The 17,770-nt window shown below is 43.8% G+C and overlaps 1 protein-coding gene across 1 annotated transcript; it reads right to left on the bottom strand.

Annotated features, from left to right (window-relative positions):
* Positions 1–10,875: 10,875 nt before the first annotated feature.
* Positions 10,876–17,583, bottom strand: LOC307120762 (vitellogenin-like; the record flags this gene model as incomplete). Its single annotated transcript, XM_079807935.1, has 28 exons — positions 17,532–17,583; positions 17,383–17,403; positions 17,118–17,269; positions 16,743–16,994; positions 16,508–16,669; positions 16,285–16,433; positions 16,021–16,171; positions 15,767–15,924; positions 15,513–15,678; positions 15,282–15,407; positions 14,978–15,196; positions 14,674–14,891; positions 14,491–14,588; positions 14,244–14,368; positions 14,056–14,157; positions 13,835–13,954; positions 13,538–13,724; positions 13,348–13,450; positions 13,057–13,242; positions 12,836–12,947; positions 12,539–12,728; positions 12,196–12,461; positions 12,062–12,106; positions 11,901–11,978; positions 11,592–11,798; positions 11,318–11,460; positions 11,088–11,226; positions 10,876–11,001 (listed from the first exon to the last, which is right to left on the bottom strand). The coding sequence occupies exons 1-28, from the start codon at positions 17,569–17,571 to the stop codon at positions 10,876–10,878; spliced, it is 4,041 nt and encodes a 1,346-aa protein (XP_079664061.1). The 5' UTR covers positions 17,572–17,583.
* Positions 17,584–17,770: the final 187 nt, after the last annotated feature.

Here is a 17,770-nt window from a genome sequence, read left to right as displayed (position 1 = left end):
ATTCTATCATATAAAATAATGCTAAAGCAACAGTCTATGGAGGTAATTTACAGCAAACATATTCAATAGCCCTGACTTGAAGTCAAATCTTCGCTATCAGTTTTCCCTGGCCCTTAATCTAAAAACTTGTTAAAGTCCATATTAGTTTATTCATTTTATTTAAAGACTGGTGAAATAACATTAAATGAACTTTGGAACTAGATGTGGAGTGATCTGTGGACAGTTTTACAGTTTTACAGTTTTTTTTAAACACATGAAGAAAAAGTATGAGTGCAACCAAAAACGGAAAACTGTAAAGTATTCAATAGCAGTAGACTGCATTGAGCATGGCACCTCACTTTTTTTTTCACTCTGAATTTATTGATTTTGTTGTAAAACCTCCATGAACAATTCAGAATATAAAATTATACAGTTACAGAATACACTTACACCACTAAGCTAAAATCTATAAGCTTTCATATTTTTCCATTTCCAGGATATATATGCAATACACATAGTTTAGGGTCCAAAGGGATATTCTCTCCAGTCATTTCAGAAATCATATCCAAAACCTCATTCCAGAACACCTGTAATTCTTTACACTGCCACATACAATGAAACAATGTACCAGTTTCATCATTACATTTTATGCAATTGTCTGGTATGTTAGAATTGATCCTATGCAGTTTAACTGGGGTAATATATGTCCTAAACATCCATTTATATTGTAGTATTCTACATCTAGTATTGATGGATTGAGTTTGAGCTAAGAGGCAGGAGTGCTCCCATTCCTCCACAGTGATCTCCACCTGGAGATCTCTTTTCCATGCTGATAGGTATGCCTGGGAGCTCTCATTTGATCCAGACAATAATGTCTTATAAAACATAGAAAGCATTCCTCTATCATTCATATGATTTAGAGTAATTTGTTCTAAAGTAGAGAGTTGAGGTTCTTTTAATTTTGGAATATATGTTACTCCTAATTTGAATATATTTAAAGAAATGCTTTTGCGGAAGTGTATATTATCTGACCAACTGTTGGAAGGTCATGAGTGTACCTCCTACATATACGTTTTTTATCATGCATTTTCCTTTCAACAGCCTTTTTTTAAACACCATATCCTTTATTCCAGGTATACATTTGTTGTTGCCCCTTGTTGGTGAAAAAGGAGATATAGATATTGTTTCCTCCAAAAAGGAATGGGCCTCATGCCAAACTGATATGGTATTTCTGAGAAAGGGGTTAAGAGTGGACGTTTTAAGTATTTTAATTTGTGCTGAGAATATAAATGACTGTAAAGGGAGTGGTAGTTCATCTTTCTCAATATCGATCCAAGCAGGGTGGTCTGTAAAATAAAAAAGTAAAATATTGCTGTTTGAAGCTGTGCTGCCCAGTAATATAGTTTTATATTTGGTATTTTAAGCCCTCCTTGATCATATGGTAGGTAGAGAAGGGATAAACGTAGTCGAGGGCGCCTATTATTCCATATGAATCTTGTAATGGCTTTAGTGGAAGTGGAGAGGAAAGCAGCAGGTAGTGGTAGAGGAATAGACTGAAAAAGGTATAGAAATTTAAATTACTTTAATTTAAGTAAGACTGACATTTTGATTACACTTATTTGGCCTATTAAGGAAATGGGCATTGCACCCCATTTATCCAAATTTTCCATAACTCTCTTTAATAGCGGGTCATAATTAGAGGGGACAATATCATTTATATGATATGATGATGTTATTTGAATCCCTAAATAAGTGAAACCATCCGTTGCATTTTTAAATTGTGTATAATCTACAGGGGTTTTCCTGGTCATTTAGTAATAACAGAATACTTTTATTTTTATTGACTTTATAACCAGAGAATCTTCCAAATTTCCCCAGTAGGCCTATATTGACCAGTGCAGGGATAGGGTTCTTCAAATTGGTTAGAATTTCACAATTCACCAGTGTGAGTGCCCGTGATCACCACCAGAGGGCACTCCAACCCGGACTGTCATTCCATCAAAGACTACATTACCCATAATCCTTTGCACAGACTCATCATCACTCATTGTTTGCACCTGTGTCTCATTACCTCATTACCCCATTACCCCTAGCCTATATAAACCATGTTCGCTCTGTCATTCACTGTGATGTCTTGTTTGTTGTAAACTGCATTTCTGAGTGGTTTCCCTGGTTTCATGTCTCTGGTTTTGGATTTCTTGCCTGTTCCGTGGATTACCCGTTTGCCTGTCTCTCCTGTCTTGTTTGCCTGATTGGACTGATTGCCTGTGTATGACCTTTTGCCTGTTTTTGACTACGATTGTGGGTTACCCTTGGATCCTCAACCTTCTGTCTCAGAGCAGTTACGTTACAAAAACAATATAATCTGTGAATAGAGATATGCAATGCTCCCTCTCTCCTATCTTCACACCTTTTATATCTGGGCTCTTTCTAATAGTCATTGCCAATGGTTCGACTGCACACAAAAACAATAAAAGAGACAATGGGCATTGTCTAGTACCTCTAGCCCAATTAAATCATTTTGAGATGGTACTGTTAGTTATAACTTGGGCTAATGGTTTATTGTTCAGTAGTTTGAGCCATTTTAAATATTCTATTCCCAATCCATATCTTCTAAGTGTTTCAAATAGGTAACCTCATTCAATCCTGTCAAACGCCTTTTTAGCATCTAAGGACGGGATTGCATGGTCTTTGGTGTTATGCTTTTTATATAATATGTTTAAAACTCTACGAGTATTATTACATTTTGATCATATAGGATCAATTTGGGTATATGAATTTCAATCCTTCTTGCTAAAACCTTGCATAGTATTTTTGTGTCACATGACATCAAGTCGATAAGATGCCTTATCTGTTGGGGATTTGCTCGGTTTTAACACAAGAGTAATTAATGCAGATCTTAAAGAAGGGGGCAGTTCCCTTTCGAGGGAACTCTCACTGCGTCGGAACGACACTTTGGGGATGCTCCCTAAGCATCAGCGTATCTGAAGTCTGAATGAAAACTAAACCAATCCGATTGGCGTGCATGATGACGTAACTGTGACGGCATACCCGGAAGTATAAAAGGGGAGCCGGCGCATAATGTCGGCAGTTCTTGCTCTTCAGCATAGTGCTCTCTGTCAAAATTGTCCTTCTATTTACTGTTGAATTGTCCAGTTGTGAAAGCGAAAAGTGTGTGAATGATGGAAAAGATAAGAGAGTTTAAGCAGTGTGTGCACCCGTGTCCCCGTTACATGTCGGGCTCGGATGCACACCTGCTGTGTGTGCAGTGCCTGGGTGTTCAGCATGCTTGGGCGGCTCTCGAGGGAGCCGCTTGCGAGCATTATGAGAAGCTGACACTCAGGCTGCTCCGCTCTCGGCTGGCCGTGTTCGTTGAGGCCGGCCAGCCCCGTGAGCCCCGTGGATCGGTCCCGCATCCGCCGAGGCGGTGCGGCGAGGCCGGTGATGGGGCTCACGGATGGACATGTCAGTGAGACTTGGGACTGCTGAGGCATCTTCCCAGTCTTTGTCTGACAGTTCAGATGTTCTCCTTCCCTGCGTGGAAGCCCGCGCTGCGGCTTCTTCCCCCGGGGCGGAGGACCCGATGCTTGAGCGGTCTGATTCTGAGGAATTAGAATCGTTGTGCATGGGATACTGGTTGGCTTAAGGCGACGTGTGGTTTACGAGTCCGTATAGTATGATAAAACAGTATCGCCTGATGATTATGGCTGCATTTAAGTCTGAGGATTTAAATGAAATATGATCTGACTCTGAGGAGTTAGATATTCAGCCTGTCACTCAGACCATGGTTCACCGTATTGTGTGATACTGTTTGGCTTTTCTCGAGGGATGAAAGCCAATTGTATTATGACGGCTTGAACCACGTTGCTGAGGCAACGCGTGGTTTATGAGTCCGTATAAATACAATAAAACAGTGTCGTCTGATGATTAGGGCTACATTTAATTCTGAGGAATTAAATAAAATATGATCTGACTTTGAGGAGTTAGATATTCAGCCTATCATTCAGACCATGTTTCATCTTATTGTGGCTGCATTTAATTCCGAGGAATTTAATTAAAATATTATCTGACTTTGAGGAGTTAGATGTATTTTTTATTCAGCCTATTATTCAGACCAGGTTGCATGGGTTGGGTGATTATGATGGCATTTAATTCCGAGGAATTGAGTGTCATGTTATCTGACTTTGATAAGTTGGATACTTTAATTCTGTCACCCAAGCGTGTTTGACTTGTCTGGATATTCATCTAAGATGGAGCCCTCCTGAAGTTGATGTCGTTCTCGCCGCCTTGTGGCCTGCGGGACACATCAGTTTCAGGCAATTGCTAATCGCAGTGTCCGCCCTAGTGTTGCGGCCCTGTCGAGCTGCTCCCTTAGATGAGGCCCTTGCTGGCCAGCCCCCTCTCCCGGGTAGGAGCGATCGAGGTCGTCTCCCCTGTGGAGTTTTCGGGAATCGATGCTGTGCTCCCGTCGTCTAGTACACTTCCCCGCGCACGTGCACTGCACCAGCCGCCTCTAGCGAGACTTGCGGCGGTCCAGCAAACGCGTACGCACACCAAAAATCTTCCTCGATTGTGCCCTGCCGGTTGGCCACTTCATGGGGTCGGGGAGGAGGCTCGGTTGACACCCGAGGCCGGCCTCGAGAGGCTGGTTCCCTTAGCAGATTATCTCGGCGCATGGTTATGCCTACGAATATATCAGCTTGGGGCCTGCGACTGTAGAAAAGGGGATACAGACTGCAGTTCGGTTACCTTCCCCCGAAGTTCAGTGGGGTGGTCTGGATGGCAGTGGTGCCTGGGCAGGTTCGGGTAATGGAACAGGAAGTTCACTCCATGTTGGTAGGGAGGCCACAGAATGTGCTCCTCCGCCAGACAGGGAGTCCAGGTTCTACAGCCGGAACTTCATAGTTCCTAAGAAGGATGGCGAGTTGCGTCCAACTTTAGATCTGAGGTACTTGAATCGTTCTCTGAGGAGATTCAGATTCATGATGCTTAGCAATTCCTCCATTGTGATTCAGATCCAGTCTGAGGACTGGTCGTTCACGATGGGTCTGAAGAGGACGCATACTTCCCTGTATCCATCCTTCTGTGTCAAAGGAAGTTCCTGAGGTTTGCTTTTGGGGGCAAAGCGTACCAATATCGGGTTCTTCCAGGCGGCCTAGCCCTTTCCCCTCGCAGTAGCAGCTGTTCGGCACTGAGGTGTCGTCCTTGGCTGCTCTCAGTGCTTGGGGTTGAGACACGCAGTAGCGTGTTGATGCCTTCTCAGAGAACTGTGTTCCTGGGAGTCGTATGGGACTCTCTACGTTATGGGCACAATTGTCTCCCGCACGTATCGAGTCCATACGGGCAGTGGTCTCTAAAATGAAGCTAGGCCACAGCATCACTGTGAAGCAGTTTAAGGACAGCTGGGGCTCATTGCGGCTGCGTCCAACAGAATATCTCTTGGCCTGCTGCACGAGACCCTTACAGTGGTGGCTGGGAATCAGGGGGTTTTCCTCGAGGGGAAAACCATTCTGTATGATCAGGGTAACGCGCAGATGCCTTCGTTCCCTAGTCATATGAAGAAACCTTGGTTTCTGTCCCAGCGGCCAGTGTTGGGAGCGTCCTGTTGCCGGAAATCCGTTTCAACAGACGCCTCCCTCACTGGCTGGGACGTGGTCATGGCGGCCGCTTTGCGAGAGGTCTGTGGGAGACCCAGCATTTCTCCTGGCACATCTACTGCCTGGAAATGCTGGCGGTCTACAAAGCTCTGAGGAGCTTTTTCCCGGACCTCCGCGGCCACCATGTCCTGATACGGAAGTAAACCAGGTGGCTTTCCTTGAGGGGAAATCCATTCTGTATGATCAGGGTAACGCGCAGTGGCCTTCGTTCCCTAGTCATATGGAAGAAACCTTGGTTTCTGTCCCAGGGGCCAGTGTTGGGAGCGTCCTGTTGCCGGAAATCCGTTTCAACAGATGCCTCCCTCACTGGTTGGGGCGCAGTTTCAGGGGGGTTTGAGGTCGCGCCCTCTATGCAGACTGGCGCATCAGATCCTCCTGTGGTCCCAAGGGAAACTGTTGTCCATCAGGCCAATGTATGTCCCAGGGTTCCAGAATCAGGGAGCAGACATCCTGTCGAGGCAGGGGCTGAGGCCCGGGGAGTGGCGACTCCACCCAGAGGTGGTGGAGGCCATAGGCGAGAGGTTCGGCCCAGTGGAAGTGTACCTGTTTGCGTCTCGAGAGACGTCCCACTGTCCACTGTGGTTTTCCCTCACGCATCCATCCCGGGAGTCCCGGAGAGGGTCCGTCGACAGGGGGTCAGCCTACTTCTGGTAGCACCCCGTTGGCCGACTCGAGTGTGGTTCTTGGATATCATAGCTCTGCTGGCAGGTCATCCGTGGCAGATTCCGCTGAGGAGGGATCTCCTATCTCAGGCGGCGGGCACAATATTTTACCCCCGCCCGGAGATTTGGAACCTTTGGGTCTGGCCCCTGAGGGGGACTGGTACCTAGAGGCTGGCCTGTCGGCAGAGGTGATAGAGACCTTACTCAGTTCCAGGGCTCCGTCTACGAGGAGACTGTACAGCCTCAAGTAGAATGTATTTTCCACTTGGTGCAGGGAGCGTGAGGTGGACCCAGTTAACTGCCCAGTGGCATTCAGTGCTGGAGTTCCTCCAAGATCGCTTCTCTGCGGGTCTGACCCCGTCCACACTCAAGGTGTATGTGGCTGCCATTGCGGCTTTCCATGCTCCTATGGGTGATGGGCCTTTGGGTAGGCACCAGCTGGTTATACAGTTCCTCCGTGGGGTTCGGAAGATGAGGCCTGCGGCTCGTTCCAGAGTTCCAACTTGGGATCTGGCAGTGGTTCTCAAAGGGCTGGCTGAGGCCCCCTTTGAGCCATTGGAGTCAGCTGAACCAAAGAACCTGACCCTTAAGGTGGCTTTTCTCCTTGCCATTACCTCTCTTAGGAGAGTGGGAGATCTCCAGGCCTTGGCTGTAACGCCAACCTGCCTGGAGTTTGCCCCGGGCGGAGTAAAAGCCATCTTACACCCTAGGCCGGGCTATGTGCCTAAGGTCCCATCAAGGGTGGTCAGGTCCTTGGTTCTGCAGGCATTCCATTCTCCGCCTCACGTGACGGCGGAAGAAGGGAGACTTCACCTACTCTGCCCGGTTAGGGCTCTCAGAGTTTATTTGGCGAAGTCTGCACAGTGGAGGAGATCTCAACAACTTTTGGAACCATGGCCTATCAGGTGCGCAGTTTGCCTTCACCTGTGGCTGTGAGGGCTCATTCCACGGTGGCCCTCCTTTCTGGGGTCCCCTTGCAGGATATCTGCGAGGCGGCTGGGTGGGCTACCCCACACACCTTTATCAGGTTTTATAGCCTGGATCTCCCTACGACGCCTGGTGCTAGGGTGCGCCAGTCCTAGTTGTGCCTGGAGCACTGCGTCGCGTCGCCACACCTCGGCACGCCTGGAGCACATGCTTCAGAGCAATAGCTGCCGACATTATGCGCCGGCTCCCCTTTTATACTTCCGGGTATGCCGTCACAGTTACGTCATCACGCACACCAATCGGATTGGTTTAGTTTTCATTCAGACTTCAGATACGCTGATGCTTAGGGAGCATCCCCAAAGTGTCGTTCCAACGCAGTGCTCGTTCCCTTCTCAGGAAACATGGGTTATATACATAACCCGAGCCGTTTTCCTGTTTCATATGATTCATTGAACACTCTGAGTAGGTGAGGCAGCAGTTTTTTTAGAAAAGTTTTAATAAATCTCTAGCGGCAAGCCATCAGGCCCAGGCGCTTTTCCGCTACTCATATTTTATTTTGTACTGCTTCCATCAATTCTTCAATAGATAAATTGTTTTCCAGATCTAGTTTTATGTCTTCTGTCAACTGGGGAAATTCAATTTCATCAAGAAAATTATTTTGGTCTACTGAGGTATCTAAGCATTCAGAATTATATAGATTTTTATAATATGATTTTAAGGCATTATTCATTTCTATTGGGTCAATATCTAGTTGTCCATTATCTAGCAAGAGAGGGTTTATAGCTCTATATTGATTGTATCGTTTTTATCCTCCATGCCAATAATTTTCCGGGCTTCTCACCTTAATCATAGTGAGACTGATTTAGCCACATCAGATTTGTAGCTATTTTACTACTAGTCAGTTTATTGTATTGTGCTTTTAATGAAAGATGCTTTTTCTTTTCCTCATGGTCATCATTAACAAAAAGTTGTAATTCTATTTTTTTGATTTGTTGATCAAGATGTCCTAACTGTTTATAAAATTCTTTGGATTTACTCCTTGTGAAACTCATTATTGGTGGTGTTGTCTCTTCAGTCTACCACATATGCGGAGGAACGTTCCAAAATTGCCTTCGTTGTCTCTTTCCTCACTGGACAGGCTCGCGACTGGGGGACGGCTCTCTGGGAGGCTGGTTCCCCGTGCTCTCATCAATTCGCTACCTTTAAGGAGGAGATGATAAGGGTGTTTGATTGCTCCATCTTCGGAAAGGAAGCTTCTCGGCAGCTCGCCGCCTTGCGCCAGGGTAGGCATTCCGCTACTGACTTTGCTATTGAGTTTCAGACTTTGGCCACTACCTGTGAATGGAACGAATTCACGTTCGATTCTTTCTGCACGTTTCCTGGACGGGTTAAATGATGAACTCAAGGATGAGATTTTTGCACAAGAGATTCCTTCCCAGTTTAACCAACTGGCGGAGCTGGTGATCCGCCTTGACAAGCGTTTTGATCTGTGTCGACGTGCATGCCAAAGCAACCCCGAACAACTGACGTATCCTTCTTCCACACCCTTTTCTGAGTCAAGCTCTGATCCTGAACCAATGGAGCTGGGGAGAACACAGATTTCTTCCATCGAACGTCAACGGCGCATTCAGGAGGGTCTCTGCCTGTTCTGTGGCGGCTCTGGTCATTATGCTGCTTCCAGTCCAGTAAAAGCAAGAGCTCGCCAGTAGTTCAGGGAGTACTGGTAAGCGCAACCCCCATCTCCTCACTTCACAAGAACCGCAAAATGTTTGACGCTGTCGTGTGCTGGCTGGGCTCATCATTTCCCTATTCTGCCCTTATTGACTCCGGTGCTCAGGGAAACTTCATAGATCAGAGCTGGGCTATTGAACATGGTATTCCCTTACGTGAACTGTCTGATCCTCCCCCTGCCTTTGCATTAGATGGCCGTGTGCTGTCTAACATTCATCAAGCCACCGTAGCAGTGAGTCTCAGTATTTCTGGTAATCACCAAGAGACTATTTCTTGTTTTACTTTTCATTCCCCACTATCCCCTATTGTTTTGGGTCACCCATGGTTACTACAGCATAATCGGGGGAGGGGTCTATTTTATCTTGAAGTTTACCGTGTCATGTCAAGTGTTTTGTGTCTGCAGTCCCTGCTGTCTCTTCTATCTCTGTTTTTCAGGAGGAGTCTATTGATCCCTCTAGGGTTCCTGAGGAGTACCACAATCTGCGGGCAGTGTTCAGTCGTTCACGGGCCACCTCTCTCCCTCCCCATCGACCATACGATTGTAGTATTGATCTTCGCCCTGGTACAACACCACCTCACGGGAGGTTATATTCTCTATCTGCACTCTATCTGAGTCATTGACCGCCGGAACCATTGTCCAGTCCTCCTCTCCTGCCGTGGCGGGGTTCTTTTTCGTGAAGAAGAAGGACGCACCCTGCATTGATTATCGAGGGCTAAACAACATCACCCTTAAGAACCAGTATCTGTTACCGTTGATGTCGTCAGCCTTTGAAATCTTGCAGGCAGCGAGAATCTTCACGAAACTGGACCTCCGCAATATGTATCATTTAGTACACATTAAGGAGGGAGACGAGTGGAAGACTGCGTTCAATACCCTTCTAGGCCACTATGAATACCGCGTTCTACCTTTTAGTTTTTCAGGCCCTTGTAAATGACGTTTTGAGAGACATGCTTAATGTCTTCGTCTTTGTTTACTTAGACGATATCCTCATGTTCTCGTCAGTGGTTGTGGCGCTTTCCATAGGGATCCCATAGGGTCAGTCGAACATCGTAATGACTGACAGATAGGGAACATCTTGGTTACTGTTGTAACCCTTGTTCCCTGATGGAAGGATGAGAGATATTATGTCCCTCCTGCCACAACCCTGAACCCGGGGTACGCTGAATGGCCGGGACACTGTCTCAGCTCCTCAACATAAACCTAATGAGTGGATGCATGCACCATCTTATACCCATTTGTACGGGGGAGTAGCTTGACATGTAAATTCCACTCAACAATTGCATTGGCTGTTAGTTTTTTATCTCAGCGGTGATTGGGGCTCCCAAGTAAGACCCCATTTGTCAGTCAGCATAGCGTTCCATCCATCAGTGAGCGGGGGTTACGAGGGTTTCTTGTTGTTTTTAGCCTTTTCATTGTAAAAAAAAAAATGTCCCCTTGTCCTGCTGGTTGATAAATATTGGCCTAGTGTGACCTTTAGATCCAAATTAAATCCTGACTTTCTTTGTCAGACTTTAATTACATTCAGTTGGAGTTTCCCAATCATAAACTTTTATTTGCATTTTGTTGAATATCACATGAAAGCAGGGTGAAAGGGAAGAAAATACTTTGATGAAGAGCAACGGGATCAGAAAAGACCACAAGCCAGAATTTGAACTTGGTCCCCCCTTCACAGTGAATATTATTTATTTTTCACAAATTGTTTATTGTGAGTATTTGTGAAACAAAAAAAGTCTACAAAAAACATAGTGTTATTGTAAAATGAAAGCAGTTCACACAATTCTGACACTTGCAGGGTATTTATTAGGATTAGATTCCATTACATTACATACTGTACATAACAACATTGTTAATGTATTTTGTCAAAGAACAATACATTTTACATAATGACAGCTCACATTTTCAAAATGTAATTTATTTCTTATTCTTCCTTGATATGTTTCTGGATCCAGGAGAGAATGTCCTCGTCAATATGAATGGAAAGAGTTCCGTCTGGATTAATGGGAACAGCGACAGGAAGAGGAATATCCATCCTAGACAGTGTCATCTAGAAAAGTAGGAACAAAAAATTATTATTTGTATTTCCTTATTATATCTCTGTGTGAGTCAAAATTTAAAGGAAAATTATTTCACCTCAGGAATCCTAGCAATGATATTCAAGGATCTCTGATTTGGCAAGGCCGCAGTCAGATCAATCTCTTTTTCACTGTTCGTAGCTCTTTCAAGTCTAAAGCCCGCCTGGAGAGCCGCCATGGGGATATGCTTAGACAACCTAAATGTGAAGGGATGCATAAAGAAGAGCAGGTTAAACAAGTGCCATTTTCTACTCTATGAATTTGTCATTCAGTGTTGCTGAACATTACTTTTTGGCGTAGGTGGTGACAATAACCGGCAGCCTCTCCCATTCCAGCTCTAGACGTGCAGCAGGGAATTCGCCCAGGACACCGGCTTCAGCTTTAGCAATGACTGCATACTGTTGGCATTCTTGACCCCAAGCAACCTTGGCCTGAAAAAGGACATTTGTGTCCAAAGAATGGTATTTATGTCAATAATTTCACTTGAGAAATTCATTTAGGTAATTTTTTGAAAATTATTATTTTAAAAAGAAAAAAAGATTCACTCAAGTTCCAGTCTTACAGTGACTTTGTGCTTGCTCAGCAGGGCACCATCAGCACAGATCTTCAGGTTGTCATTTTCAGCGATGGAGGAAACGATGAGCTGCACTCTTGCGGTTGGCTTGTCAAAGTAAGCAGCAAGTTGGTAGCCCAGCAGCTTGTGGTCAACTCTCACAGCACGGGCAATGACAGCAAAAACAGGTGGACTAGCATTTCCGAGGAACTTAGCCTGAAACCATAAATCATAATCAATTCAAGTGGATTTTAGTTCAAAATTTCACATTTGGATTTTATGTTATTATGAACAAACACATAACACTAATTGATTCACCTGTTTCTGGATAGCCTCAAAGCTAGAGGCAGCACTTCCACTGCTTACTGCCTTTGAGGCGCCATGGGCTGCCAAGAACTGCAAGCAAAAATCATTATAGACATGATAATTGATGATCTAAAGAAACAAGATTTTTAACAGATGTGTTTTAGACTAGTTACCCGATCTTTGTGGAACTTCCTGAAAGGCTCCATGATAGTGGCAGTCTGAAAATACATTAAAAATGAAGTATAAATGAATATTTATGACAAATAATGTCTACCTAACCAACACAGTACATTTGACATATCCTCACCTTACTCATACGAGAGCTGGACATGGAGGAGCTTGAACTGCTGCTGCTGCGACTGCTGCTGCTGCTTCTGCTGCTTCTGCTGCTGCTTTCAGAAGAGACGCTCACATTTTTATCTTCAGTCTCCAGGATTTCCCTCAGTTTCAACAGGAAGGCCTTTCCTTCTGGAGTCTCCTCATCAATGAGGCTGATTTGCTTAAGGAGCCTCTCAGCAGCTCTAGGACCAACTTGGACTTCAAGCTCAAGTCTTTCAACTGCAGGACCTTCAGCTACAGCCAAAAGGACAATTATTATGTTGTCTGAAAATATTTGAGTTTAATCAATGTCATTTTCTCTGAAATAATACCTCTTGTCAGTGCAGCACGGGCTGAGTGCTGTCCAATAATGTTGAAGAGAGGAGTATTTCTGATAAAAGCAGCATTGTGAGAGTGCACCTCAATGCACCCCTTGATTTCAATGTATGGGACAGCAAGACAAAGAGTCTTGTGAAATGGAGCAGCAGATCTCACAGGAGTCTCATCTGGTATTTCAGAGGACTGAAAAGAATAATTAGATATTATAACAAGCCTTGCTATTTTAAAACTTAAACAAAATGAATGCTCTGCATACTAACACATAACCATCATGTGTGTTCAAAGTTTACCGAATAATAAGCAGGAGTCTGGGCATTTTGCAAGGCCACCTCAGGTACTAAGGGCACAATTCTCTCGGCGGTGGGCTCTTCAATGTTTCTGACCACAGCAAAAGTTTCAAAGCTGTAGGGCAAGAAAAAGGTGGGTCATAAATCACTTTCAGAAACCTTTTGAATTGTTTATGAATTCATTCAAAATGTTTGCTACATTGGCCTGACTAAGATTGCATTACCTCACATCAGCAATGTGTTCAGGAAGCTCAACAGGAAGAGCCTCCACCTTGTAGTTGCCCTTGAGAATGTCTGCTCTTGCAGACACTTTTCCAGGGACAATAGTACGGATCTTTCCTCTTGCCATAACAGCAGCTTGGATGAAGGCAGTGTTCACTCCCATCACAGCAAAGGTCTGGAGAGCAACACTGAAATAAGAATAAGGTTTGCAATTGTGATTGTTGAGATTGTTTGTAAAACTGTTGTTATGTACATTGTATCTCATCTTCATGAATGTAGCTGCAAAAGTGTACCTTGGTCTAGCTTCAACTTGGAGTTGAACATCAGTCTTCTTGAGCTGCTCAAGAGTCATAGTCTCAATGGCCTCTGGGAGAGGAGGTGTAATGGTGGCCTGAACTAGAAGGATGAACAGAACAACATCAAACTTTGAAGTGACACCCTCATATCCAAGGAAAGGATGACAAATTTTAAGAAATAACATACCATTGAGACTTGCAGCAGCGACAGCAGCAGTGTACAAACTGAGCTCCATGGGCACACCAACTGCTGTTGGCAAGATACGACGCACTTCAGATGCAAGCAGGGGTTTGGCATACTGAATGGCAATTCCTTCCTGCAAAGCTTTAAGGGCAGCCTTCAACATTTCACGTGGTTTGGGTCCAGTGACAATCTGTGAATAGAGTTTATGAGAAACTTAATTCTAATTATAAGAATTATTTGTGAGACAGATCTAAAAAAAATATGGTAATGAAAGAGGAGACATAAACTACAACAAATTACCGGTATTGCTTCCTCAATGATGGTCTTGTCAATGTTGAAATAAGCCACTTCTTGTCCAAGTAATTTAACATAGGCTGAAGCTAAGGGCTGATTGGTTGGCAAGGTCTTCCAATTGGCGAGCTTAAAGGGTTAAAACAGAGAAGTAATATACATTTTGCCTGTCATTTTTATAATTTTATGTAAAAGTAAAAAATTATACAATACACTATACATGAACTTACTGCTCTCAGAGTGCGCTTGATCTTTGTGATACGGTCTACACTTTCATCTGCAGCAGGAGATTGCAGAAGAGCCTCCTGGATTCCTTCAGTTCTCACACCGATCTGTTTGAGAGAATCAACTGAGTGAAGACTGAAAACATTTTAAAACCATGAATTAGATTTTGTTTTAAAAGTATTGACTGGCCCACCTCAAGAACATCAGCAGCAGCTCCGGCCAGGTAAGCACGTGCTTTAGCTACAACAGCTCTGGGCAGGATGGTGGCGGCATCATTGATCATGTAGGCACTACCAGCAGCTCCAATCATAAGAGGAGCTGCACAGGGACAGAGGTAAGAATAAATGCAATCTTTCATGTAAGGAGATTTTTTAACACATATTAAAAAACACCCAAGATACAATTTTTTTTAGCTTTCTTATAAAAATTGCACGACTCACTATGATAGAAGTCCAGCTGAAGGGCTCTGCTGAAACGGAAGCTAAGCCTGTCCAGCTTGCGGCTCATGAGCTTGATGGCAACATTAGCTGCACCCGCACTGAAATGGACAATCAGGTTTACTTCTGGCTTGTTCTCATTTGATGAGATGAAGTAAACGATATGAGAAATATTTTTTTTCTTACACAGATGCCATATCAGGTGCAGTGATTCTGGTCAAGGACTTGATGTGGGAATAGGCAAAGCTTGCAACATGCATGTTAGTCTCAGTCTTCAAAGCACCAGCAAGACTGGAGACAAGGGCCACTGAGGGCTTGGCCTCAAACAACACAATACAAGCAACCATACGAACTTCAGGGTGGAGAGCCCTGTCCAATACAAGCTGCAGAGCCACTGGCTGAACCTGAGGAAGGAAATACGTTTATTTTATTATTGGAAGAATATGTGCAACAACAAAAAAATTTAATTCCTACAATGTCTGACACTTACCAGTTTAGGCTCTTTCTTGGCAATGTTCCTTAGGGCCAAGATGGCATCAACCTGGACTCTAAGAGGCAGAGAAGTAGCTGCAGTTCTCAGTCCAGGTAGGAGCTTCATGATGGGTTTAAGACTGGCAGGGTGACCAGCATTGCCCAGAACTTTCAGAGCCAAAGTGATTTGAGGAATGTCATTCTTGGAAATTGCTTCTGCCACAATGTCATGAATGGGCTGAGGAGTTTGAGGCACAAACAGTTAGAAAAATATCAAAGATTAAGTCCCTGACAGAAGTTTTTGGAGGGCTCGAGGTGTTTACCCTGAGGAGCTCAGCAGGGCAAGTGGGAACTGCAACACAGTGTTTGGCAATCATGGAACCATATCCAAGCATGACGACTTCACGCAGAGCTGGGATTGTGGCAATTTTCTCGTGCATAGCCAAACTCTGTTAAAGCAAAATACAATTAATTTCACAATACAGATTAAATTATTAATTTAATTTAGGTAAGAATTAAATAACAGCACTTTAAGTATGGTAAAATCTACCCACAGCTGTCATCTGGATAGTGTCCAAATCAGCAGTGACCATTTGCAGAGCAACCACAAGAGCCTGAATGAACTCAGGAATGGTAAGTTCACCAGACAGGAACTTCTCCTTGATGAATTTTACAATGACTGGTGTGCCAACAGCAGGAAGAGCATCCAGAAGCCAGCGCCTAACAGATTAATTGTTTAAAATATAATCATAATAAAAAAAATGCCCTTTAACTATATTCCTATTAACTTATTGCTCACAAATTGTACCTGTAAACTGGTTTGTCCTTGAACTGATTCCAGATAGCCTCAATATTCTCCAAGGTGGCAACACGCAGGAGCTGGATGAGCTGAACAAACTTAAGTGGAGCATCATCATGGACCATGGCAACATTGTTTGCAACCAAGTGCTTTAGGACCTCGATAATCTAGAAAGAGTAAAGGCAGTGCTCAGTTAACATCTTCATCATAGATCAAGGGTTTTGACTTGGAGATCTTTAAAGGTTTTTGGTAACGAATTATACCTGGGCTGGTGCATCACTGATCTTCAAGAGTTGAATGGGGGTCTGAAGAATCTCAGTTGAAAACTCATACTGCAGGGATCCACGGGTCAAGTAATCAGCTTTGATTGGAACAACAGGGGTCTTCTCAATCTCAACAAAGGTCAAGGATTGTCTGAAAGAAATAATTATTTCTGAAATTTCAAAGTAACCTTAAAGATAATGAAAAATCGTAGTAATTGTGTTAATTCATATTTTGAGAGAAATCTCAGAGAGGATCAATCATACTTTGCTTCCATCTGGACAGCACCATGAATCTCATTGAAGGGTGAAAACTGATGCACTTCCTCAACTGTTGCTTCAGCGATCAATACACCGGCAGCAGCTGGTTTCATGATGTAGTTGTAAGATGCAGTTTCAATCAGACTCTTGACCCTCTGTTGAAATAAAGGTCTATGACTATTTTCCACTTGGCATTTTCATTAAATATTTTAGAAAATCTCTCAATTACCTCTGTGCATTCAACACATTTTTCAGTGTATGCCAAGCCGACGTCCTTTATGATTCTCTCCTGGCAGTGGCTCAGATCCTTAGACTTGGTGACAATAATGTGGTTGGCCTTTGGATCCTCACTGATGACATAGTGGGTCCTACACACTCCCTGAGCTCCAGCCTTGATGGACAAATAAAAAATTAGATTGCAGAACTCAATATAGATAAAAAACGTACTAGGATCACTATTTCACCTCTTGCAGTTTATAGATGTTCTGGGTCTTCTTGAGGTTGAGCTGAAGGATGTTGAGAATTCCTCTGTGCAGGTTCAGTACAGTAGGGGAGACTCCTGCAGGGGCGAATACCTTTCCAACCACACCATTAGCATACTCAAACTTGATGGGAATCTGAAGCTGAGCAGCCAGAGCTGAGGTGAGCTTAGTGGCAGGAACAAATGGATCCTTGGGCCAAATGCCAGCATACTCGTGAAGTAGAGGATCCATGAGCTGTAAGGGAACATTTTAACTTTAAATGAGGGAATTGTTGCTTTAAACAGCCTGTGCTTGGTCACACATTTTTTCTCTCAGTGTTGAACATCTACAATGTATACAGTTCTTAATGGTCATTACCTTCATCAGGAAGGTGTTTTCTGTCACGGCACTGAGGTGAACCTTGCTGCTGATTTTAATACCTGCTCTGGCCAGACCTTCTTGAGGAAGACCACCCAAGAGCAGAGCCTCATACTTGTACACATAGGTCTTGTCAAGGGCAAACTCAGGAACTGAAAAGTGTACAGTATTTTTGATTTGAGTCAATTCGTATGGTCATTACTTTTAAGCAATAATGCAATCTAAATTACCACTTAAAACTCATTTGCCAAATCACATTACTTACCAAGGTTGATCTGTTGACTCGCTGAAAGAAACAGAAAACAATATCTGTGAATTTTTTTTAAAATTCTGTTTTCAAGAGATTCCAAAGTTTTTCCAAAGAGCTAAAAAGAGAGAGAAGAAAAAAATATGTATAAATATATTTTGACTTACCCACAAGGGCTATAGCGAGGGCAAGCACAACAACTCTCATGGCTGATGGTTTGTGAAGAGCTCCTCAGAGAAACATACCTTTTATAGTAGTTTATTGCTGACCAAGTATTAATTCTTAAATTAATTATTAACAGATGTCTTTAACATCAAATTGTACACAAGACGAGACTTCTGTCAACTTATTTGAACTTAAATATCAGTAAAGGTTAGGTTACCCTGGCCTGTCATTATGTCATTCT

Source organism: Gobio gobio (assembly GCF_949357685.1).
Source record: "Gobio gobio genome assembly, chromosome: 24".
In the NCBI taxonomy this organism is placed as follows: Eukaryota; Metazoa; Chordata; class Actinopteri; order Cypriniformes; family Gobionidae; genus Gobio; species Gobio gobio.
Note: the sequence above shows the minus strand (reverse complement) of the source record. Positions and strands in the feature narration are given on the sequence as shown.